At 42.9% G+C, this 26,940-nt stretch overlaps 1 protein-coding gene across 3 annotated transcripts in view; it reads right to left on the bottom strand.

Annotated features, from left to right (window-relative positions):
* Window positions 1–427: 427 nt before the first annotated feature.
* ATP2A3 (ATPase sarcoplasmic/endoplasmic reticulum Ca2+ transporting 3) overlaps window positions 428–26,940 on the bottom strand; it is a 680,492-nt gene continuing 653,979 nt past the window's right edge. For all 3 annotated transcript variants that reach the window (XM_069614715.1, XM_069614714.1, XM_069614716.1), the window contains one exon: window positions 428–5,370. In XM_069614715.1, coding sequence (XP_069470816.1) covers window positions 5,292–5,370 — 79 coding nt within the window. In that variant the 3' untranslated portion in view covers window positions 428–5,291. The remainder of the gene's footprint in view (window positions 5,371–26,940) is intronic.

The raw sequence follows: 26,940 nt of genomic DNA on the forward strand, positions 1-26,940 counted from the left end.
AGGGGAGCACATTGCCCCTGAGCAATCCTCCCAAGATGAACACGTCCTTTTCATCGGTTAGTTTCCTTTTGTTAAAATCACTACAATGCTTTGCACATTTAAACATTAAGAGATGATTTTCCTCCATGATTGCTGTTTATAATTGTACTGCTTCCTTTTTACATTGGGTTACTTTTTCTAGGGGTTATTTTAACATAGAACGTATCCGTATTGAGTCCATGTTGACGGCTGTGGTAACACAACGCTGCGTTGCTGCGCCACGGCATGGTAGAGCTGCGGCACAGATTTCCACCACGCACAATTTTTAGATAGTTCATCATATGAAATTCTAACATTTTCTGACATTGTCACATAAAGAGTTTTGTAAGTTTACATATTCTCACCATAAGGAAGACGCAACATCAAAAACAAGCATGACATGACAGAATTCAGGTTCCAGTACAATTGATTTTATTTCTATAATTTTCATTTCATAAGTATAAAACAATCACCTCAACATTGTGCGAACAAAGTGGATCAAACCTAGAGCTTGTGAATACAATGAACTTTCGTACGTCTTCACAACGCGCCTTTCTATTTACAGTAGACGAAGTACACAATTTAGGAATCATATGGAGTAATTCATTGGAAAAATATCTCTTGTATAATAAAATAGGCTTCCTGGCTTTCTTTTCACTCTACTAAAATAACATTGAAAATGCAATTTACCGCACTGATTGGTGGCGACCAAAAGATTTCTGAAAGAAGGGGCACTCCCAGCTCTTCGGCTATCATCTTCACACATGGGAACAGCCATGCTTTTTTCTCCTGCTCAGTTTAGTTCATTGCCAAAGCCTAGGGTTTAGCTGATAACCGCACAACAACATAACTTATGCACTCTCGCCTTCCACAACCCTCAGGTGTACGAGTAGAATAATTGACATCTACTCTGGTCCAGGAGGGTCCACATTCGTAAAACACAATTTTAAATGGAGCATAGCATGATTTTTGGACTACTGGTTCAGTTCACAAAATATTTACTAGGAGTAACACAGACTGTGCTCCTACCTCTAGTAAGTGAAGAGTAGGCAGAGCTCTCAAGTTTCCCCCGTCGATGTGTGAGAAGGCAATCCAGTCTTGTGTTTGCGTGGGACTCTGGGAATTCAAATGGGAAAGAGAACTACAAATTCCAGAATCCAAAGTGGAAAAAGTAGGGCTGGATGGCCTTCGCTCGCATGGCCACAGGATACTTGGAAGGTCTGAATACATAGTAACTTGTTTCTTAACCGGCCTTAAACGGTTTTAACCCAGGGTAGATTTATATCCTCCAAAATTTGAATAGATCTTGAGGTGAATCAACCCCCAACGGTATTTATGCTTCAAGGGAAGGCAGCTAAGAAAACAAACAGAAATGAGGGTTGTTGTTTTTATCGTTAAAATAAAACCATCTATCTTATCTAATGAAAGTTCACTTGCCAGAGTTCAAATAATTTTAGGTTATCAGTCAAGTGGAGACTACGATATGGGCAAGCCAGCAGCGCAAGTGCGCAAACACGTGCCCAGCAGGATTGGTATTGCGGGAGTGTACATCGCACCCAATCCAAACCTGAGGCCGCATAAAAGCTTGATGGAAAATTACAATGTTTTGTAGGTTATTCTTATATTAAAAATGTTTCAGAATTACAATGTTGGTACTATCGGCCAATTGGTTTATAAACAAAGCACATTACATCTGCATGATCCAACTCTTCTTGAACACAATGAAGAATTCCTCCACTTGCTACTTTCCAAACGCGCTTAATCTGCCCCAACTTGTCACTGATCCGAGCCTGATAGAGCGCCCATAGGAAGTAGTGTGGCCCCCAGCGGGATCTAGTAGATCTCTTCAGGTTTTGTTTCCAGGGGCCTGATACACGGACAAAGAGGACAGCAGCTCTCGTGTGAGTGGAGACAAAGGCATGAGGGAATGCCATTTGGGTCAAGCATCACGCCAACCAGTGCTGGCAAGATAGTCCCTTTGGTGTCAGTCTATTCTCCTTCCACTAGGGTGCAATGTCCTTCCTGGGACCTCCATTTGGAATGTGAGTCAGAGCATTTCTACTATGCTGGGGAAGAGTGAAGACACCTGGGTGGGCCCTAGCGGGCCTGCGCGTACCTTTGGCACGCTACACTCTGTAGTCTCGGATGAGTATGCCCTGAGGGGAACCTACAATACATCACGTGCCACCCGCATGGCAACCTGGCATGAAGCACATGAGAAGCAATAAGTTAATAAATAAGAGCTAGTTAGGAGTGCCTTCTTACAAATATCACCTAGAATGAGCTTGTGAACGTTTAAAGCACCCTGTCATCTGCAGCAAAAGGACTTAAAGCACCCCTAACCACAGGCTTGGCTGGTGGTAATGACTGCATAACCAGGCTTCTGTAAAGCGTTATGAACAGTATGAACAGTTGTCCCTTTTTTATTTCGTTGTAGCTGCCCCAACACAGTGACATTTTTCCCTTGCAAATAGATTGCGGAGTAGTGCAGCTAACAGGCATATTTAGGGGGAAAACCTCTTACACGGTATATACGTACGTATATACATTTGGTTTCTTACAACCAATCAGTGTGCTTTGTACACATTTTCCAAATCTGGATGTAGACTTTTTTGTAACACAGCACATAAGCAGCTTCTTACATTATATCCACAAAGAACACAAGAGGCCTTCATTTGAAAGAGAAGGAATCATTCATGCAACATATTATGAATGAACATTATTTTGTAAGAGGGTTTACAAAAATGAACATTAAGAATGCCTACAGATTTTACAATATTAGAATTACCAATGTTACCAAAGTGGAACAAAGGAGAGCAAGCTGTACAATTTAATGCGAGGGGCAGGGGTACAGGGGAAAGACAAATGGTGCAGTTACTGAACCCTTAATCATACAAAACATATTTGTGGCCTTTTTTTAAAAGTATTTGACTGCAATACGTTTCAGGGCAGCCTGATAGAGCAAGGGTAGGCAACCTACGGCTCTAGGGATGTCTTGGTCTAGGACTCCCAGGATCCTTCACCAATGACTATCAACATTGACTATAGTGGCTAGGGATGATGGGAGTTGTAGGCTGCAGGTTGCCTGCTCCTGTAAAGCACCCCAACACTCCGGGCTTGAGGGTGTCACTGTAGTAGCGCTGTGTACTATTCCTGAGGCACACACCTGCTAAATGGACAACATGTTTACATTGCCTTTTTTTTAAAACCTACTTTGAAAACCTCGCAAACAAATATTACTCATTCCTGCTACAGTGATAAGAAAAAACAATAATGCATCAGCTGTGTTCAGTGTAAACTGAAAATATAAAAGCAACAACAACAAAATCCCCTCCCCCTACCAACATCTATGCAATGTAGTTTATCATCTTAAAAAAGTGATCATTCAACTGACACAACCATCGATTAAAGGTTTTCGAAAAAGCAAAGTCTAAAGTTCAAACACAAAATAGGACAGAAGTCAAACAATAATAATATTTTTGGTCAACTATTTTCATATTACCATTTCTATTGGGTGTTTCAAAAAGGAGCATATTAAAATTCCTTAAATACAGTATATATTAATTACAGTCACATCTCATGCAGTTGTTTTCTGTACAATGAAATCGCTTCAGTAGTATGACGGGTGTGCACATTCCCAGAGGTCTGGTGTAGGGGTGTGATGGAGAGAATCTGTGGGCTATAGCATAGCATGCTTAAAATGAAGCCAAAACACACCTCCAAAGAAAACAAGGCTGTTTTATGAACAACACAAAGGAAGAAAAAGCTGTGATTGTGAGCAAGCGCTTGAACCCGCATCACGTTTTGGTTTTTTGAAGTCGTGCCGGACCGAGCCAGAGTTACGGCTCCTGATGGCGGGCGGTGGAGGACACAGAAATGAGAGACGCGGGAAGGCATGCTTCCTCAGGGCTACAATGGGGATTTGCCGTACAGAGCGGCATTCGACACACATAGGATGTCACACTGTTATGCTAAGCATCACGTTCACATTGCAGACTCACATCCCACAAAGCAGGTTCAGAAATCTCACGGCGATGAAATAGGAATTTGCGATACAAGGATTCCAGTCAGTGGAGATGCTCACTTGGTGAGTTTTCTTTAAATATATACTTACTTACATATATAAATATACACAGTACTTGTTGACATTGTGTTTGCAGCTTATTGTTGACGGGGCTGATGGATCAAAGCACCCCCCAGTCTAATCAGAAAGATTGACTGCAGGAAACAGCCCTGAAAAAAGTCTAGAATGTGTCCATGCGAAAATTTGAAAAACATTGGCAGTTTATGTGTATTCTTCATAACTAGACTTCGACTAAGCCGACAGCTTAAAAGAGCATTACAAACTGGGTTTGTCTTAAGGCCAGATGAAGTATGGCACCGAGTTTACCTGCTCAGAGCAACCGGCAATGGGGTTGGGAACAAGCAACCTCCTACGGGGGCCCAATGGCGTAAAAAGTGGGGATACGAGCCATGTCAGGAAAATCTCTAACAACAAAAACACATCTTCAAGCGATACAGTGGTGATCAAAACACCCCAGGCATGCTTCAGTGTACACTGGGTGCCTAGAACTACAGTTTTCGCCCTTCTAAAGTGCCAAGCTATGATGTAGGTCTATGCAAAAATGACGAGCATAATCGTCCTTGGCACTTAAGGGGTTAACGTGTCAAACAAACCGTATGCTTAAGACATCATGGCAAGAAGACAACCAACGCCAGATGATAGTCAGCGATGACTTGTCGGGCATCGCCTTTCCGCAGCTGGAGATCACCTGTGTTTGACCAGTAGCAATGCAATTTCAGGCTTTCTCTTCGGCCAATCCAAGTTCTGCTTCTCCTTGCCACGGATTCAGTGTTTTCCAGTGACGTGGGGGGTGGCTGTGGTGCTCAAACAAATGACTATAGACCCAATGCCTCGTTCCTCTGAAATACATCAACTTATCTACACAGTGACCAGCCTAACACGTGCCCTAATATTTCTTCTACACCAGTCACGAGTTCTTCAAACTTCTCTTTCTATGAAATGCTTTGTTTTTTCAATCTTGTCTTGCGGTCCAGCTTCTAAAGTGGGCTGCTATAGATTTGAATGCTGACCGCTCCGTTCCCAGCCACAATTAACTATCCAGCCATTGCACCGTTGCGTACAGAAATAATAAGCTACAAACAAATGCATCAGTATGTTTTTTTGATTTTGACAATTCACCCACATTAGCCTGCTCGGAGGACCTATGCAATTCCTGCCGGCTCCTGCTGATGTTCCAACATCCCAGGTTTCAGTTTGAATTACAGCTCAGAGTCCCTTGATTCAAAACTTTCTCTGCCTGTGCTTCAAGAACGGTTTTTCCTCCTCTCCTGGAAAAAGGAAGCACAAACAAACAAATGATGGTTAAAATATCACCTCTGTGCAGTAAACAGATTGGAACGTAGACACTACTCCAAAAACACAGTTTATTGATTGAAGTCATTGGCCGCAATTTACAGATTCCTGTATAGGCGTACACCAGGCCGTTAACATATGACGGGCTCAATATCACTTGCCATTGAGTCTTGGCCCATTGAGAGTTTGTTCATGCAGAACAGAGGACTACATGAATAAAAGGTATCCAGGCATTGGCCCTCATTAGGACCCTGGCGGTAAGGGGTTTGCGCCAGCGTTAGCTGCGCCGACCCCTTACCGCCAACTACGAGTTCCCATAGCGCCATGGTCATTTTTCCGCCCGCTTTTTGCGGGCGTAAAAATCCATGGCGCTATGGGACCTTGGTGTTAATTACGCCACCGTAATTTACGGTGGCGTAATTAACTCCTTCCCCACTCCCATTGAGCCCTATGGGGCCGAAATGGGAATGGGGAAGGGTAAATGGGTCAATGGGGACTTACCGCCCCGCCGACCTCGGAATGGGGCGGTAAGTCCGCCATCCGCCATGGCGTAAAGGGACTTTGCGCCATGGCGGAAAAGTCCGCCGACGGCGGAAAAAATCCGCCAGGGTCCTAATGAGGGCCATTGTTTCGAAAACATAATTTCGAATGACAAACGTTTCAAAAATAATTTATCGAAAAAATGCATTTTTTTGTCGGTAAAGGTTTTTTTTTTACTAAAATGGGTGTTAAGGGGTAAAACAACAGGGGTTAGGGGGGACCCCCACCATTAAAAAAAAAAATGAATTTTTTCGACACATTGTCATTCGAAGCTTTGCCATTCGAAACTATGGCATTCAAAACTATCACTAGGAACCGAATAAAAGTCCATTCCTTCAGAAAACAAGTACAAATTGAAGATACAAAATGGTGGACACGGGGGTTAATGCTAGCACTATAAACAGTCATGATATACATTAGGAAGGATAGCTCAGGGGACAACGCTTTTGTCTTGGAAGCAAGACAATGCAGTGCAACACAGGTTCGAAAATCAATCCCACGCTAAGAAACCACTCCTGGTGTTAAGCGCATTATAAGTGAACCATTATAATAATAATTATAAATTGATATGATGTGGCATTTATAACACGCCTGTACACAAGTGTTTCTAGGTGTGACAAGACAAGGATGAGGGGGGACACAAAGGGAGGGGAAAATAACGATCATACTAGGCCTTGTGTCATTCAGATCGTGAAAGTGCAGGGAAGGGTAGAATTTCCAGTGGGGAGGGAAAGGGGGAGTGCTCACACATGCAGCCAGCAGTTGGCTCATAAAAGCAGAGAGAAGGGACTGTTGGGTTGCAGATATAGACCCTTGAGTGCTGGGGAGCCCAGAGGCAGTGCAGGGCAACTGGACATGCAGGAGCCTGGGCCCGAGTTCAGAGGATGACCAGGTGACCAGTGCGCGGAGCAGTCAGGTGCATCAGCAGGGGAGAGGAAGAGAGAAAGCGGAAGCGAAAAGGAAGGTCTTGAGTTGCTTCCATTACCCAGAAGTGGTTCTGCTCAAGTTTGAGAGCAGCAGAGAGGCTGTTTCAGAGGGAGGACCCAGTCAAACAGGCCCCAGTCAAAGAGAGAGAGATCTGCCCCCAACTTTCTGAGTGTTTGACACTCAAAGAGTTGGAGGTGGATGAGTGGAGAGCTCGAGAAGGAAGATGTTTTGGAAGAGAAAGTTGGAAGTAGAGCGGTCGCAGGCCCCAGAAAGCCTTGTGGATGATGCAGAGAGTCTTGAATTTGATCCTTGCACCCACAGGCCACCAGTCAACAGATTTCAGAGGTCACGAGACAAGTCTTGCAGTCCTGTTTTGGAGAAGTTGTAAAGGTTGAAGAGCAGAGGCAGGCAGATTTAGAAAGAGGATGTTGCAGTAGTCCAGCCTAGAAAGGACAAGAGCTCTGGAGAAAGTGAGCTTCTGGGGGTAAGTGAGACAAGGAAGAATACCCCTGAGGAGGAGCAGCTGATAGTTTGACTTCTTAGAGACATCAGAGATGTGAGGAGAGAAGGAGAGGGTGGAGTCGAAGGTGACACCCAGCTTCTTAGGCTCAAAGGAAGGAGCAGGAAGAGGGCTCAGAGTGGGTGGCCAGAGAGACAGAGAGTAAAGGAGGGAGCGGGTGTCTCAATGAGGAGGATCTCAGTCTTACTGGCATAAAGGAAGAGATCATTGGCAGCACACCACTCCTGAATTGCGGCCAGACAGTCTGGTATGAGTGAAGAAGCAGAGGTGTCTGAGGGGAGCCTGAAAGAGAGCTGAATGTCATCCGTATAACATTGGAAATTGGAGCAGAAAGTAGCGATGCAGTGGGCAAGAGGTGCTAGGTAGTTGTTGATGAGCCAGGAGAGAGATTAGGCCCCCGAGGAACACCACAGTAGAGAGAGAGATAGAAGAGAGGAAAGACCACAGTTGGATCTGAGAGGGTCGTTCGGTGAGAAAGGAGGTCAGCCAGGCCACGGGCTGATCAGTAATACCAGGTTATTGCAAAGACGATTGAGCAGAATGGCATGGTTGACTGTCTCAAAAGCAGAGGAAAGATCGAGGACAAAGAGAACAGAAGGGAGATTAGAGTCAAGATTGGAGAGCAAGTCTTCACGGGTGTTCAGGAGAGCAGTTTCGGTGCTTCTGGCAGCTCCGAAGCCAGACTGGTGGTCATGGGGGCAACCAAGAGATTCAATATGTAGATTAAGCTGGGAGATGGCCAACTTTTCCAAGAGTTTGCCCAGGAAAGGTGTGCTGGAGATTGGGTGATAGTTAGCCGGAGAGGAAGGATCGGCCAAGAACTTCTTTAGAAGGGGCGTACAAGAGAGTGCTTAAGGGGGGTAGGAAAGTTCCAGTGGCAACGGAGTGATTGCAGAAATCAGCAAAGGCTGGAGGAAGGGTGTCAATGTGGTCCTTGATTGGTCTAGATGAGCAGGGGAGAACATGCTTTGACAAGACTTTCATAGATCGGACTTGTCTAGAAACATCCTCAGGGGTGAACAGGGGAAAGGTGGAGGAGAGATGGCCTCAGACAGGCCACGAGTGGTAGAGGAGGAGGAAGAGGAGGTAGAGGAAGAGAGGGTGGACAGGATGTCCTGAGATTTAGTAGTGAAATGAGAGACCAGGGCCATGCAGAGGGCCTGGGAGGGAACTGGTGAGGTAGAGACTGCAGCAGGATTGGCCAGCTCCCTTGCAGATTTTGAAAAGATTGGCTGGGTTGTTAGATGCCGCAGTGATGCGGCTTGGAGGTAGGCTCTTTTCTTAGAGAGGACAGACTCTGTAGTGCCTTTGGAGCAGGTGGCGGGCCAGTTAGGCAGGGGGTGCACCCAATCCCCTTTCACTGCCTCTCCACCGCCCTACACTGCATTTAAGGGTGGCGAGGTTGGAATTGTACCAATGTATTGGTCCAATCATCCAGTTGAACTACCACTCGGCTGCTGACCCTGTCAAATTGTTTAATTGTTTTTCCCCAGGACAAAAAAAAAATCAAGATTTTATTGTGAAAGAAAACCAGCTCATGTATTTCATAGTCATATCCTTTTCATGTGTTATTACCCTTTTCAGTCCTAGAAACTGGAGCTATTATCTGGAGGCTGAGCCCGACCTGTCCATCCAGCATTATTAAGGCATGTTTAGACACTCTGAACACGATCCTCACTGAGATTATAAACAAATCCTTTTAGGATTCCACAATCCCAGATGTCCCCAAAGATGCCTGCGTTTCCTCACTTCTCAAGGCACTCACCCTGCTACAGGAAGATTGCGCAACTACCGCCCCTTACCAAATGTACCATTCCCCTTAAAAAGCTTAGACCAGCAGCACCCGAACAGCTTTATGCCCATGCAGAAGCACAGCAGCTGCTGATGGACAATGATACTCTCCTTCAGATTACTGACCCCCGCAATACAGGACGACTCATGCTACCAGACACCAGGGACCACCTCAACATCAGTGAGGTAGCCAGGGTGTCAAAGAGTGCTTCCGATTGGTTTACCTATTTCGCAGAAATAGGATGTCGGGGGTCAAGCCGGGGGACTTTTGAGTCCCAAGATTAAATGGTGGACTGTGGTGTCCGTCATCTCCCATCTCCTTTTTACCATCTCTATTCAACCGCTACATGACCTTTCGATGGGTGCAAGTGCACTATTGCAGAACTATGCCCATGACATCCAGATCATTTTCTGTCTAGAGGGTGAACATCAAACAAACATCTCCCTTGTAGAGACCATCCTTAAGCATATCAAGAAATGATGATCGATAAATTCCCTAGATTGAACGAGGAGAAAACACAGCTCCTGATAAATTCCATCACTCAATATCTGCACCTAGCCAAAGTTTATTTTAGAAGGGTTCTCTATTCCAGTCCAGCTTAAGGTTAAAACATTTGGATACACCTTGATTCCACTTGATATATGGATAATCAATTAGGTTATGTTATTATCTTTGCTAACTATCATCTAATGCTAACTATCATCTAAAGCTGCAAGCCGGTAAGATAGCTCAGCGGGCTGAGCGCTCGTTGCTGCGAGCTATGTGTGATCCGAGGTCGCAAGTTCGAATGCTGGCAAGGCCAACTCAGCCTTTCATCATCCTTCCGAGGACGATAAATGAGTACCAACTTCGATTCGGATTATAAATGTATGTAAATATGTTCTATATACAGCAGTTTAGCGAAAGCACTATAGAAATAACACATCATAACGGCAACTTGGGCGCTTGGTATCTTGGTATCCGAAGCTCATTGGCCCCTACTGCTCGATCTCTTATTGCCACTTAACTTAATTATTTCAGATTGTTATGCACTAGGAACGCCAAAAGCAGCTTACATCATTTACATGTATGTGAGAGAAATACACCTGTGCCTGCACTTCTTTGCACCAACATAGATGAGAACAAATTCAAAACAGCCGTTATTTCTGAAGTAGATCATTTTTTGTTTAGTTGTTTGGTTTTTATGTGTTTTGTTTTTAGCCCCTCTTGGATGACACGTGTTTCGGCGTATATCCTGCGCCTTTTTCAAATCCGGGCCTCTTTATGAAGTTGCGGTTCCCCCACTGGTAAATACATTTCTTGTCTTATCAAGTAACTTGAGTTCATGGGTTCAATCACAACTGCAATTTTGCTGCTTTCGCTTCAAGCGTCGGGTCCCGAAACACGTGTCTTCCAAGAGGGGCTAAAAACAAAACACAAAAAAACCAAACAAATAAACAAAAAATCATCTACTTCAGAAATAACGGCTGTTTTGAATTTGTTCTCATCTATGTTGGCGCAAAGAAGTTCAGGCACAGGTGTATTTCTCTCACATTTTACAGACGGACTAGAGGAACTCAGTGTCTCAGTGGTGGCCTACACTTATGCGACAAACAATTAACTAACAGAAAAAGAAGTATAATACACAAAGAAAGAACGGTAATCAATGTGAGCAAACAAAAATAGGTCGCGAAGGTACAAGTACAGGATATCGCTACAAAAAAGTTCCTCAAGGTCAGAGAATCATTTACAGGTACTACCGAACACTGCAGCGCGTATAGCAACAAATACTTCCAGACAAGCTCATATTTGCCCAGTACTTAGGAGACTGTGTTGACTCTTCGTCAAGTCTAAGGTTGTTTTCTGTTCTTGAGGGGCGTTAAGCTCTCTATATGGATGGGGGATTTTGCTGTAACGCTTGACACTCATGTTTTGTTTTGTTGTTCCAAGAAACGAAATGATTATATGAAAAAAAAAAAAGATCTAGATCATATTAGAAGATCGATTTGTGTTATAAATGCCATATCACAGGTTATGCGAGGCACACACGAGCATGATGTTTATACATGTTTGAAATAAATCTATTGTTTACATAAAAAAAAAAAGTCTAAGGTTGCTTTCAAGCTTCTCACCCTCTATGGTCGAGCTACTTTATATCTGAAACAGTGTTTGAAATGGCACACCTCTTCCCAACCGCCCCTCCATGTTTTCACTAGAGCCAGGCCTTAGGTAGATCCTGGCACAAGTTGGCAGCGAGGCCCTGGAATGCTTTGCCCGAAGGAGATCTCCCATTTAGGAAGATAATCTCTTCTGCCCAGTTTTCAGATCGCTTGTAACCAAGCACTTAAGATGCCTTGGGTCACAGCGCTATACCATACCAAGTACCAAACTGTCCACAAGAAAAAGTTGACTCTTATGAGAATCCTCCATTGGAAAAAATGAATAAATAAGGAAAGTTACTGCAATTTAAGTCGAGTGAAAAGCCGCATACACGTTTACTGTTTTGAGAAAGAAAAATGACGTTGCTGAGGGTTGGCCATTTGCTAAACCATGTCAAGTTGTGCCCTCCTCAGTGCACTTTGACTGCACTCCTCCACTTAGAGCATATCCTTATAGATAAACATAAATACATACACCTACACAAAGGACACCACCCCCTTCAGCCCAATTGCTCAGCCCGCTGCGCTTTCCTATGCTTCTAGCAAGGACACAGTTCACATTGTGTTGCTACCTTGATGTTCCTCTAGGATGTTAGATTGGAAAATGCCACCCCACATAAGGCAGGGGAGCTCTGCTAATCCTACTGGCTGCGACCGGCTTCGCTGTCAAATTTCTATTCCCACTTGCAGTCTTTGGCTTAAGGTTGAAAACCAGGGACTGGTGTATTTGATCTTCCTGTGTTCTTGTGTCAACAGTTTTTTTCTACATAAAAAAAAATGATCATAGGGCCTTTCCCCAAACCCCTCTTAACAGTGACAGGTCATTGAAGAAACTCACTTGCCTAGTGCAGAATTTCACATCCATTAGACAGCTGACAGCTACAAGCACAGCTATTAAAATGGGTCTTTGTTGCCCACCTAAGAAATGGTTTCCAAAAGGTTTGGTGGCAGGAAATTGGGGGGAGACGGGTGGACGGAGGGGATTTTTCCATTTCCCCTTTGCCTGGCACACTTGGGAACGAGCAAGGCGCACATTGTAATTTAGGACACACACCACCGGCACTTCTACAACTCGATAAAGAGCCTTTGCTGCACAAAGGGTGGCAGAGATCTTTGGTCTCTTTTTACCAGAGATATCCAGAGTATATAAATGGTGCTATGGTACAGATTCGGAGGGCAGGGGGCGGAGTGTGGAAGAGTGTTCTGCGTTAGGTGGACAGTGTGTTTACCTGCGACGACTGGGAAGTCTTTCAGCTGCTTCTATTTTTGACAGACAGAACACGCCTACAAAAGCTCCTCGGACAGCAGAGCGTAGACAGAGTGTGGTAGAGTGTTCTGTGTTGCGAGGAAACTGTGTTACCTGCAGTGACTGAGAAGTCTTTCAGCTGCTTTTATTTTTGACAGACAGAACACGCCTACAAAAGCTCCTCAGACAGTGGCGTGTAGACGGAGTGTGGTAGAGTGTTCTGTGTTCTCGTGGTCTCAAGGCTGCGAGGGAGCCCGACCCAGGAAACACTTCGCCGTGGGACCAAACTACAGTGGATTTAAGGTACATGTTAATTTATTGTGCAAACACGGGCGGACAATTTGGGGCTTTACCTAGAGCAGCACTGATCGCCGGACAAGGGATTCAAATATAGAGCCACACTCATACAGCTGTGGTTTTTTTTCATGCCACAAGTGCTTTAGTAGTTCAATCTCGGCTCGGTGGAGAATCCACAATACTTTCAGCACCAAAAGGTCAGGCGCCATCCACCTTGTGGGGAATTCCTGTCTCAAGGGGCGAACTGGGAGTTTTAACCAGCTTTCACCCCTGATTGACTTGGATTGCTCGTTTCCTGACTTGCGGGCATGGCAGCTGGGTTGCGCAGCAAACAACGGTCGTCTGTTCCCGATAGAGCTGGTGAATTACTTATAGCTGACTGTTCGACTCCAATAAATTGTAATGCTTTGAACTCGACGACTCCAGTGGTTCACAATTCTAAGTTGTCAATACAACGTAAAATGACTACTTTTTGTTACACAGTGGATACAAGGGAAATTACACGAAGATCGCCAAGTTCTCTTCTTACCAACGGATTTGTTTTGATTGCAACTACCGATCAAGTGGCATGACCCAATGTTTCTGGATCAGGATTGCTGGAGACAGACCTTTGATTATCGAGGCAGTAGTTGAAAACATTTCTAATTCTATTGATTTACGTGTGAGGCCAACAACAGTTTCCCTTCAGGTCTTGGAAAATTCTATCATACTGTATGATTCGTTCTTGAGATTGTGCAGAGACATGGGCGATCTTGCAACTCCCAAGGATAGATCCTTGCCCGCGGAAAACGTTCTTGCTGATACCATCACAAGGGAAGTCAATTCTGATAGGGAGTTTGCTTCCCACAGCAATCATGCTGATTATCATACGCCTAAAAACATACATACCAGAAGGAATTCACAGACCCTGCCAAACATTAACTCTCTAGGCCCAGCCTCTATTTCATCCTCAAATCTTGTCCTAGAGTCTCTATTGCGACTCTCTGATACTATCAAGGACACAGTACATGACAATCCCTTGAAACTCTCCTCAGTTGACCGCAAAATTCAAAAGCATACTGATCTATATAAATGGGGAAGGACAGGCAGGTTTCTTTTCTCAGCAAGTTGCTTTAACTCTTCACTGTGTTCGAATCAAGACTCCTCTTCTCAAATGTTAACTTAGCAGCTTCTACCGTTATTAGTAAGACTCCCAATAGCCCCAATCCATTGTTTGATATTGACATGAGATTAAGTGCCTCTCCTGTGTTATTTGTTTGCCCTGAATAACCCAGAAACTTAGATGAGGTAAATGATTTTATGTTTGCGCCTAAGACCAACCTTGTTAAAAACAAGAGCAAATGGAAGAATCGTTTGTTGAAAAAAAAAAAAAGAAAAGAAATCCCAGCTTGCAATTAACTTTACCGAGTGTAAATCCTTCCTAAAATGACTGCGTTCGTTACCTTTTGAAAGGGAAACTATTGACCTCAACACACAGGATTCAGGGGCTTCGGGTACATCCACCAAGACCTTATCGCGCCTTTAAACACTTGTGTATAGGTGCGTTGTAAATATCATATCATATCATATGTCGAGTATGGTAAACACCACATCAGTTATAGCTCAAGGGCCCACTGTCAAAAATTCTGTGAAAAATATATTACCTTCCCCCAACACTAGAGATTTGGGTTCTGATCCCTGTTTAGTCTCATCGTCAAACCACTAAACTGGAAAGGGAAGCTCTACTAGTAATTTATCGTTCAATACACTGCCAACTAATATACCTGATCTGAGACGTACAGGGGGTAACCAAACTAAAATCACTGCTTATTTGCAGTTGACCAAAAATGCGCCTTGTGACCTTCTAATCATGGATTCAGTGTCCAGGATTGCTAAAGCTGGGGTAGAGTTGGCCCATCTTACTCATATTTTATCCCTCTGCTTCTTGCTCAGGGTACCCAGCTACTCAGGACCAAGCAAATTTACAGGGGTCTGTATACATGTAATCCTCCCCAATCACATCAACTGTACACTTCCGCTACCATAGGATGGGAAAACATTATCCAAATCAACGGCTTTTTGAGTTTGAATCGAGGGAAAGTTTTTAATATTTTCCAACCTATTTTATCATTGAGGGCCTTGCATAATGGCAATATTGACTTGGTTTCATTGCCATCTCTAAAAAACGAACGTTTAGTTTGTTATTTTCCTTCTAATTTAACATTTCTCATGGTTTGGGAGGAACGCCTTACTCTGGAACCCTAGCCTTTGATCTTTATGAGCTTCACACCCAGGGGCTTTGGCCTTCCTGGGTGTTGCACCCCAGGATCAATCCTCAGGAGTGGTTGCCCCAGAAACGCACAGGGTCGTTGAACATGTCATTTCCCTAGAGAATGGGAAACCATCAAACCCAACCTTTAGGGTTCAGGATTGGTCGTGGGTGCAGGCAGCTATTAAAGCATTTACTAACACCAGTCAGAATTTGACACAACCCTAACCTTCAGTCGCCTACCGTTGCATCATGGAATGTGTGTGACCAGGTCAATCTTGCCAAGATCTTACACAATTTTCATTTTTTGAAAAACAAGAACATCTTGATGTTTCAGAAGGCTATGGCTTTACAGCATTTTCATGGAAGAATTTACAACATTCGCCAAGCCAGCCGCTAGAGGTGACGTGGGTCGCCCCAGTGGGCGCTGGCCATTGCAATAGATTGAAATTGGGATATTCACACTGAAACTATTCATATATTACATGAGGGTCTTGTAGCTGTGCACATTTTGCTAAGCCCTTCTAACTCAAAGACCCTTTTAGTAAATCTTTATTGGAATCCTTCCAGATCAACTATAGTTAAACTAAACAAGGTCTCTGTAGTGGCTTCCAACTCTACTCTCTGGTTGCTATAACCACAGGGATCGCATGGGATATGTTCTTCTCAAGTTGGGAAATGTTTCGAGTAGCATAGCATGATGTCAATGATTCCACAAATATATATACATGGCACAGAGGCAGTGTGCATTCCTGGATAGATTTAATCTATGTATACAACAACCTAGGCAAACAGTGTGGTCAGCGGTGGTTGTATGATCCATCAGTGGGTGATCATTGTATACTGCACTTTGTCCTCAAGTTTCAAGTGGTTACATACGCACAAAATCCAGCTATGGCCTTTTGAAACTCCTGATAGAGGCAGTCTCACCATCAAGTTGAATAATAGAACATGCCACAGATGTATAGATCTCTTGAGTAAGGCAATTAACATCGGATTTTATGAGAACAAACTGTTGATGACCAATGTTGTTGTTGATAAATTCAATAAGATAGTCTTACAGTGTTTAAGACCACTAACCGTCAATACCAGGATGTCTAACCTTAAGCTGCCCATTCATTGCTATGACGTTAGAATAGCTGACTCAAAAAGGTTCAAATGTTTTAGACTCAAAACTCATCGGGAACAAGGGCTCTATCTTGAAGATTATACATTAGCCAAGAAGGCAATACGACAGGCCCGCAAAAATCATGTTTGATCTCTTAAAATAAAAATGTATATCAACGATAATCAAGTTATTTTTCAGCAAATGGTAAGTAGTAATATAGGGCAGTTTATCCCACATTTTATAAAAAGAAGAGTGTTGCTGACTCATATGGATTGTTTGATTAATGAACTAACCGGGGTGGAGTTTTACTAAGAGAAATATGCCACGCCTGAGGTTGTTTTGGCTCATCAAGAAGTGCCCTTTTGTCCACCTATTTGGTCATGGTCCTTGGACCGAAGATGATATGTCTTGGGCCATAGTCAAAGCAAAAGCCTCACAGGCACCTGGTCCAGATGGTATAGCTCTGATGGTAATAAAAAACGTCCTAACATCTGGGTTCCTTTTTCAAATTTCTATTTGAATACATCTTAGAGATTCAAATTTTTCCCATGACCTGAACTGAATCCATTGTTATACCCATATTTAAGAAGGGGGATTCAAGCAAACCTGGTTATTATAGCCCCATACCTCCATTAGATGCTACAAGCACAATCTTTGCCACATTACTACTAAGAGATCTCAACACAGCTTAAGCCAACTTGGCATACTCTCTCCCTCTCAGGTGGGATTTAGATCTAAAATGGGAAATGCCCTCAATGTTACAGTGATGGCCCGTTTGCAAACTGTGGTAAAAAGTTATTTTTTTAATCAAACTAGTCCGAGTTATATTGCGTCCTTGGACATGTGCAGTGCCTTGAGCAGGCAATAAGATCTACCCTTTGTTCAAAACTACTTGACTTTAAGGTCCCTCCTAAATTTGTCCAGCTCATGGCACTTCTTCATAAAAACACATCGGTCAAGTTCAGACTTACCAAAGAGGGTGTCTTATCCAGGCCAATTGATACTTCAACTAGACTGAAACAAGGATGCATACTGCACCAGTGTTGTTTAATTTATACATTAGCAACCAATCGTTGGGGCAAGTTGGGGCACTTAAAGCTGCATTGGAGAGCCTTTGCAGACGATCTTGTCTTTTTTGATAAAACATGTCTTGGTTTACAAAGGAAAGTGGACTTGTTTTTTCAGTATGCTTCCATCAATAACCTATTAGCCAATGGTAAAAAATCTAAGATTGTCATTTTTTCTAATCCATCTAAACCTAAGACTATGTTTTTGGTATTGGGCAGTCAGACTTCACAGAGTCGATTCTCTAAAATATCTTGGTTTAATTTGACAAACACCAGTTCTGTGGTACAACGGAAGGCTTCTTTGAAGGATAAGGTACAACCATGCGTATCGCAACTGAAACGTATTCACAGTCAGTAATGCGAATACACCATTTTACCAATGCTAAGATATGTCATGAAAGTAGGACCTGTCCTACTTTATGGTCTTGACATGTCCATTGTAGATTAGGCAGCAATATGAATGTTCTACAAGGTCAGATTTGGAAAGAAGTGCTGGGTCTTACTCTTTCGTTACCCAACGTCATCATACAACATGAGTAGGATCTAACCTCCCTTCAATACAGATAAAAAAAAATGATCATAGGGCCTTTCCCCAAACCCCTCTTAACAGTGACAGGTCATTGAAGAAACTCACTTGCCTAGTGCAGAATTTCACATCCATTAGACAGCTGACAGAAAAGTGTGGGTACAAACATCCAGTGCTAGCTACAAGCACAGCTATTAAAATGGGTCTTTGTTGCCCACCTAAGAAATGGTTTCCAAAAGGTTTGGTGGCAGGAAATTGGGGGGAGACGGGTGGACGGAGGGGATTTTTCCATTTCCCCTTTGCCTGGCACACTTGGGAACAAGCAAGGTGCACATTGTAATTTAGGACACACACCACCGGCACTTCTACAACTCGATAAAGAGCCTTTGCTGCAAAAAGGGTGGCAGAGATCTTTGGTCTCTTTTTACCAGAGATATCCAGAGTATATAAATGGTGCTATGGTACAGATTCGGAGGGCAGGGGGCGGAGTGTGGAAGAGTGTTCTGCGTTAGGTGGACAGTGTGTTTACCTGCGACGACTGGGAAGTCTTTCAGCTGCTTCTATTTTTGACAGACAGAACACGCCTACAAAAGCTCCTCGGACAGCAGAGCGTAGACAGAGTGTGGTAGAGTGTTCTGTGTTGCGAGGAAACTGTGTTACCTGCAGTGACTGAGAAGTCTTTCAGCTGCTTTTATTTTTGACAGACAGAACACGCCTACAAAAGCTCCTCAGACAGTGGCGTGTAGACGGAGTGTGGTAGAGTGTTCTGTGTTCTCGTTGTCTCAAGGCTGCGAGGGAGCCCGACCCAGGAAACACTTCGCCGTGGGACCAAACTACAGTGGATTTAAGGTACATGTTAATTTATTGTGCAAACACGGGCGGACAATTTGGGGCTTTACCTAGAGCAGCACTGATCGCCGGACAAGGGATTCAAATATAGAGCCACACTCATACAGCTGTGGTTTTTTTTCATGCCACAAGTGCTTTAGTAGTTCAATCTCGGCTCGGTGGAGAATCCACAATACTTTCAGCACCAAAAGGTCAGGCGCCATCCACCTTGTGGGGAATTCCTGTCTCAAGGGGCGAACTGGGAGTTTTAACCAGCTTTCACCCCTGATTGACTTGGATTGCTCGTTTCCTGACTTGCGGGCATGGCAGCTGGGTTGCACAGCAAACAACGGTCGTCTGTTCCCGATAGAGCTGGTGAATTACTTATAGCTGACTGTTCGACTCCAATAAATTGTAATGCTTTGAACTCGACGACTCCAGTGGTTCACAATTCTAAGTTGTCAATACAACGTAAAATTACTACTTTTTGTTACACAGTGGATACAAGGGAAATTACACGAAGATCGCCAAGTTCTCTTCTTACCAACGGATTTGTTTTGATTGCAACTACCGATCAAGTGGCATGACCCAATGTTTCTGGATCAGGATTGCTGGAGACAGACCTTTGATTATCGAGGCAGTAGTTGAAAACATTTCTAATTCTATTGATTTACGTGTGAGGCCAACAACAGTTTCCCTTCAGGTCTTGGAAAATTCTATCATACTGTACGATTCGTTCTTGAGATTGTGCAGAGACATGGGCGATCTTGCAACTCCCAAGGATAGATCCTTGCCCGCGGAAAACGTTCTTGCTGATACCATCACAAGGGAAGTCAATTCTGATAGGGAGTTTGCTTCCCACAGCAATCATGCTGATTATCATACGCCTAAAAACATACATACCAGAAGGAATTCACAGACCCTGCCAAACATTAACTCTCTAGGCCCAGCCTCTATTTCATCCTCAAATCTTGTCCTAGAGTCTCTATTGCGACTCTCTGATACTATCAAGGACACAGTACATGACAATCCCTTGAAACTCTCCTCAGTTCACCGCAAAATTCAAAAGCATACTGATCTATATAAATGGGGAAGGACAGGCAGGTTTCTTTTCTCAGCAAGTTGCTTTAACTCTTCACTGTGTTCGAATCAAGACTCCTCTCCTCAAATGTTAACTTAGCAGCTTCTACCGTTATTAGTAAGACTCCCAATAGCCCCAATCCATTGTTTGATATTGACATGAGATTAAGTGTCTCTCCTGTGTTATTTGATTGCCCTGAATAACCCAGAAACTTAGATGAGGTAAATGATTTTATGTTTGCGCCTAAGACCAACCTTGTTAAAAACAAGAGCAAACGGAAGAATCGTTTGTTGAAAAAAAAAAAAAGAAAAGAAATCCCAGCTTGCAATTAACTTTACCAGGTGTAAATCCTCCCTAAAATGACTGCGTTCGTTACCTTTTGAAAGGGAAACTATTGACCTCAACACACAGGATTCAGGGGCTTCGGGTACATCCACCAAGACCTTATCGCGCCTTTAAACACTTGTGTATAGGTGCGTTGTAAATATCATATCATATCATATGTCGAGTATGGTAAACACCACATCAGTTATAGCTCAAGGGCCCACTGTCAAAAATTCTGTGAAAAATATATTACCTTCCCCCAACACTAGAGATTTGGGTTCTGATCCCTGTTTAGTCTCATCGTCAAACCACTAAACTGGAAAGGGAAGCTCTACTAGTAATTTATCGTTCAATACACTGCCAACTAATATACCTGATCTGAGACGTACAGGGGGTAACCAAACTAAAATCACTGCTTATTTGCAGTCGACCAAAAATGCGCCTTGTGACCTTCTAATCATGGATTCAGTGTCCAGGATTGCTAAAGCTGGGGGAGAGTTGGCCCATCTTACTCATATTTTATCCCTCTGCTTCTTGCTCAGGGTACCCAGCTACTCAGGACCAAGCAAATTTACAGGGGTCTGTATACATGTAATCCTCCCCAATCACATCAACTGTACACTTCCGCTACCATAGGATGGGAAAACATTATCCAAATCAACGGCTTTTTGAGTTTGAATCGAGGGAAAGTTTTTAATATTTTCCAACCTATTTTATCATTGAGGGCCTTGCATAATAGCAATATTGACTTGGTTTCATTGCCATCTCTAAAAAACGAACGTTTAGTTTGTTATTTTCCTTCTAATTTAACATTTCTCATGGTTTGGGAGGAACGCCTTACTCTGAAACCCTAGCCTTTGATCTTTATGAGCTTCACACCGAGGGGCTTTGGCCTTCCTGGGTGTTGCACCCCAGGATCAATCCTCAGGAGTGGTTGCCCCAGAAACGCACAGGGTCGTTGAACATGTCATTTCCCTAGAGAATGGGCAACCATCAAACCCAACCTTTAGGGTTCAGGATTGGTCGTGGGTGCAGGCAGCTATTAAAGCATTTACTAACACCAGTCAAAATTTGACACAACCCTAACCTTCAGTCGCCTACCGTTGCATCATGGAATGTGTGTGACCAGGTCAATCTTGCCAAGATCTTACACAATTTTCATTTTTTGAAAAACAAGAACATCTTGATGTTTCAGAAGGCTATGGCTTTACAGCATTTTCATGGAAGAATTTACAACATTCGCCAAGCCAGCCGCTAGAGGTGACGTGGGTCGCCCCAGTGGGCGCTGGCCATTGCAATAGATTGAAATTGGGATATTCACACTGAAACTATTCATATATTACATGAGGGTCTTGTAGCTGTGCACATTTTGCTAAGCCCGTCTAACTCAAAGACCCTTTTAGTAAATCTTTATTGGAATCCTTCCAGATCAACTATAGTTAAACTAAACAAGGTCTCTGTAGTGGCTTCCAACTCTACTCTCTGGTTGCTATAACCACAGGGATCGCATGGGATATGTTCTTCTCAAGTTGGGAAATGTTTCGAGTAGCATAGCATGATGTCAATGATTCCACAAATATATATCCATGGCACAGAGGCAGTGTGCATTCCTGGATAGATTTAATCTATGTATACAACAACCTAGGCAAACAGTGTGGTCACCGGTGGTTGTATGATCCATCAGTGGGTGATCATTGTATACTGCACTTTGTCCTCAAGTTTCAAGTGGTTACATACGCACAAAATCCAGCTATGGCCTTTTGAAACTCCTGATAGAGGCAGTCTCACCATCAAGTTGAATAATAGAACATGCCACAGATGTATAGATCTCTTGAGTAAGGCAATTAACATCGGATTTTATGAGAACAAACTGTTGATGACCAATGTTGTTGTTGATAAATTCAATACGATAGTCTTACAGTGTTTAAGACCACTAACCGTCAATACCAGGATGTCTAACCTTAAGCTGCCCATTCATTGCTATGACGTTAGAATAGCTGACTCAAAAAGGTTCACATGTTTTAGACTCAAAACTCATCGGGAACAAGGGCTCTTCCTTGAAGATTATACATTAGCCAAGAAGGCAATACGACAGGCACGCAAAAATCATGTTTGATCTCTTAAAATAAAAATGTATATCAACAATAATCAAGTTATTTTTCAGCAAATGGTAAGTAGTAATATAGGGCAGTTTATCCCACATTTTATAAAAAGAAGAGTGTTGCTGACTCTTATATGGATTGTTTGATTAATGAACTAACCGGGGTGGAGTTTTACTAAGAGAAATATGCCACGCCTGAGGTTGTTTTGGCTCATCAAGAAGTGCCCTTTTGTCCACCTATTTGGTCATGGTCCTTGGACCGAAGATGATATGTCTTGGGCCATAGTCAAAGCAAAAGCCTCACAGGCACCTGGTCCAGATGGTATAGCTCTGATGGTAATAAAAAACGTCCTAACATCTGGGTTCCTTTTTCAAATTTCTATTTGAATACATCTTAGAGATTCATATTTTTCCCATGACCTGAACTGAATCCATTGTTATACCCATATTTAAGAAGGGTGATTCAAGCAAACCTGGTTATTATAGCCCCATACCTCCATTAGATGCTACAAGCACAATCTTTGCCACATTACTACTAAGAGATCTCAACACAGCTTAAGCCAACTTGGCATACTCTCTCCCTCTCAGGTGGGATTTAGATCTAAAATGGGAAATGCCCTCAATGTTACAGTGATGGCCCGTTTGCAAACTGTGGTAAAAAGTTATTTTTTTAATTAAACTAGTCCGAGTTATATTGCGTCCTTGGACATGTGTAGTGCCTTGAGCAGGCAATAAGATCTACCCTTTGTTCAAAACTACTTGACTTTAAGGTCCCTCCTAAATTTGTCCAGCTCATGGCACTTCTTCATAAAAACACATCGGTCAAGTTCAGACTTACCAAAGAGGGTGTCTTATCCAGGCCAATTGATACTTCAACTAGACTGAAACAAGGATGCATACTGCACCAGTGTTGTTTAATTTATACATTAGCAACCAATCGTTGGGGCAAGTTGGGGCACTTAAAGCTGCATTGGAGAGCCTTTGCAGACGATCTTGTCTTTTTTGATAAAACATGTCTTGGTTTACAAAGGAAAGTGGACTTGTTTTTTCAGTATGCTTCCATCAATAACCTATTAGCCAATGGTAAAAAATCTAAGATTGTCATTTTTTCTAATCCATCTAAACCTAAGACTATGTTTTTGGTATTGGGCAGTCAGACTTCACAGAGTCGATTCTCTAAAATATCTTGGTTTAATTTGACAAACACCAGTTCTGTGGTACAACGGAAGGCTTCTTTGAAGGATAAGGTACAACCATGCGTATCGCAACTGAAACGTATTCACAGTCAGTAATGCGAATACACCATTTTACCAATGCTAAGATATGTCATGAAAGTAGGACCTGTCCTACTTTATGGTCTTGACATGTCCATTGTAGATTAGGCAGCAATATGAATGTTCTACAAGGTCAGATTTGGAAAGAAGTGCTGGGTCTTACTCTTTCGTTACCCAACGTCATCATACAACATGAGTAGGATCTAACCTCCCTTCAATACAGATACTTATGGAGACAAATGACAACTTTTGGAAAGATCATTTTGCCTCCTTCCAACTCTTTGTACAGTGATTTGGGCCGAATGGTTGAAGAGAGCTCAGTGGAATCGATTAATACATCTAGGTGTAAAATGCACGTCTACTAAATTGTATTAATGCCACAGAAGAAGAACTCATTAATCGACCAGGCATTGTTAAAACCAAGCTTTTAGATACAATTGGTTGGTCACATCAGAGCAAATCAATACTTACAGTCTGTGCAATGAATATGCCGAGATGCTTAGAAAAAGGACGGGCTTGTCACTATATTAATGTCATTTTCCTTGTAATGAAGCCCAAGCTCTGTACCTTCACTTTCAATTGAATCTGTTCCCCACCTTGGAACGAACAAGATACTGGAAACCTTCTTGTGAACAAGTAACGGGTTGTCAATTTTGAAATAGCTTGGGATCAATGGAAACTCTCAGACACTGGGTAACTTCTTTTCCTTATTTGCACTTTATTAGAACTTGCCATTTTAATGACAGTATTCCAATTGACCTTGATTCTGCTAGAAACCTATTTTGGGCCAGACTTATGTGGGGAGAGAATGTATCTTTGATTTAAGTCTTCTGAGCTTAGGGCCCTTTAGGAACATGCATGCAATGGATGGGTTCACACAGAATAACCAAAGCAACTCAGGAAGATGGCAAAGTACTGTTTTATTAACAATTATCTAAAACAGGGAGTTACAACGAACATCAATGGCCCTATGCTCGATTTCTTTCAGCGACCTTTCACAAAACAAAGCTTAGTATCAAAAATACGTCAGCGGTGACGTCATACTACATGGCAAATAATTTTAAAAAAGTACTAAGGGTCGGGATAGGCTTATGGGGAACATCTAAGTATATCTATAGGAACTAGGATTGTAATTGGCTGCATATTGTCAGGTGGACAACAGGTGCCTACCTCTAAAACATGTCATCCTCAGAAACATTAGAAACCCAGTTTCTCATTGGTTTTCAAACTATGAGGTCCTTCATGATATGGACCACTACACAATTGATTGGCATGCTTGTGCCATGTCTGGAACCCTTGGTTCACTTAGCAGCACGTAAGCTCAGACTCAGATGCAGGGAGATGGGGCCTGACACTACCTCCCCACCCAATTAGCCCAGTATCTCTCATCACTCATGCCTTCTGCCATGAAGATTGTCTTTGAACTTGGCCTTGAAAAAGTATCCTTGTCTTCAGAATACATGGGAATGAGAGCACTCACTATCGTGTTCTGGGTCTCCAAGTTCGAACTCTGTTTCCATCCTTGGCCCACGTGATAGGAGACCACAATTTGGTCCATTTTGCAGGCTGTAAATGCTCTAAATGAATAACACATGGCAGTCTTGGTGTTCTTTCTTTGCACCTTAATAAGGTCCTTTGCATGTTCGCTCCTTTCCAGAATAGATAGCTGACCTTGGCTGCTTCAGACTTGACTCCTGGCCAGACAACCTCCCCATGTAGCTTCACAATTCAGCTTATTCCCACTGCGGCACAATTTTCCTTTTCCTCTTCATGGATCATGGCTTGCTAAATTCATGACATTGATGTCCAGGTTCTATGTAATGGCAGCTTTGCCTGCATTTTATTTACTACATATAGCCAGCTTCTATGATGACTTAATCTACCTTGCGTTTCAGCATCTTTACAATTATTGAACGGTTGATTCTTTGCAGCACTTACTTCATGCACGTGTAACCTTTCTTTTTGTATTTAAAGGTTTACTTGATTCTTTACTTCGTCATTAGTTCTATAGAATCCATACATCTTCAGCCAGTATCTCGGGACGTCACTTTATGTCTCTTGTGACGTCACCAGCTTCTTTCTTTGCTCTTTTTCATATTCCCTCAGGGAGCTCCTCCCATAGGTTGTCATCACTTTGGAGATACATTCGATAAGGTTGTCTCAATGGGTACCTTCTTTCGACCACACGCTGCGGTATTGGCACAACTGCTGGTGTTAAACACGGCACAATCTCAGGTTTACAACATATGGGGGTAGGAGGGCTGGGTTTACTGCAGCGGCATGCAGGTGCTCCTCTCCATTCCCCCCTCTGGTCGAGTCCTCGACCACCTCCTTAATCATTTACACATCCTGGTATTTTCTTTTAAAGAATTGTTTCTTTGGTGTCCATATATTCTTCACCCCCCTCAGGGTGCCAGCACACTTCAGGTCATGTAGTTATATTGTCCATTCTGGGTACAATAGACCCATCGTCTCACATACTTCTAATGATTCTTTGGATATAGGAACATCATTTCTTCAGGTGCTACAATTCTGGCCTCTATGTATTTCCCAACAGCTTCATCAGTCCGCTCCTTGGCCTTTCGTTCAGGTTTGACATTGATCATGATCTTCATTCCTACCAACTTCTTTGCCGTTTTCTTGCACTGGGCAATCACCACACTGACTACACAGAATCCAAACATTACTAACATCAGTATTACTCCAAGAATGTTTAATGTCCGCCAACCACTGTTGAATCCATGAGAACAAGGAGACAAACCAGCCATCATCTTCAATATCATCTGTCTCGTCTTTCATTTTGGTATGCAAGTCTGTCAACAACGTTATGGTTTATGTCAAGGTTCCATTCTGGTCATCGTGAGAAGGTATGAATGTGCAACATGATGGCCCGATTTTGGCGCAAACTCCTCCTTCCATCGCTGTGATCATATCAATGACATATTGATTCCGGAGGATCATCAGTCGTATCGCCCTCAACTCTTCTTTAATGGCGTTGAATTCCTTTATGCTAGCATTAATCGTCTGCAAGAGCTCCCACCTAGTGATCTGTAACCATTTGGTGTTTGCTACTGCCTGAATTCCAGGCATGAATATAGTTGTCATTATCATAGCAGTCTTGCTAAACAACCTGTGCTCCTCAGGAATAGTGTCATACGCCGTTATTGATTTGGCTGAGAAATAATTTTAAGCATTATCCTCATCTGCATCTCTTCTATGTCTCCCAATATACTTATAGAGATCAAAGATGTTGTCATTATTTGTTTTCATAGTGGGGAGAACCATAAGAGCTCTTTCCTCAGTAGAAACATTGAGATGATAGAGACTGTGAAACATGAGGAACGGAAAGACAACGAGAACAATCATGCAAAGATATATCATGCATAAAAACCTGGGCAACCATTTCTCGCGCCATCCTTATGCTTGCTAAATTTGTTCATTCTCTTTGACCATGCCATTTTCTTCATTAATCATCGTTAATACAATCATTGAGTGCCTTTTTTATCTTTGTAATTGCACAATTTTCTC

This window comes from Ambystoma mexicanum, chromosome 9 (assembly GCF_040938575.1).
Source record: "Ambystoma mexicanum isolate Mex_15411 chromosome 9, UKY_AmexF1_1, whole genome shotgun sequence".
In the NCBI taxonomy this organism is placed as follows: Eukaryota; Metazoa; Chordata; class Amphibia; order Caudata; family Ambystomatidae; genus Ambystoma; species Ambystoma mexicanum.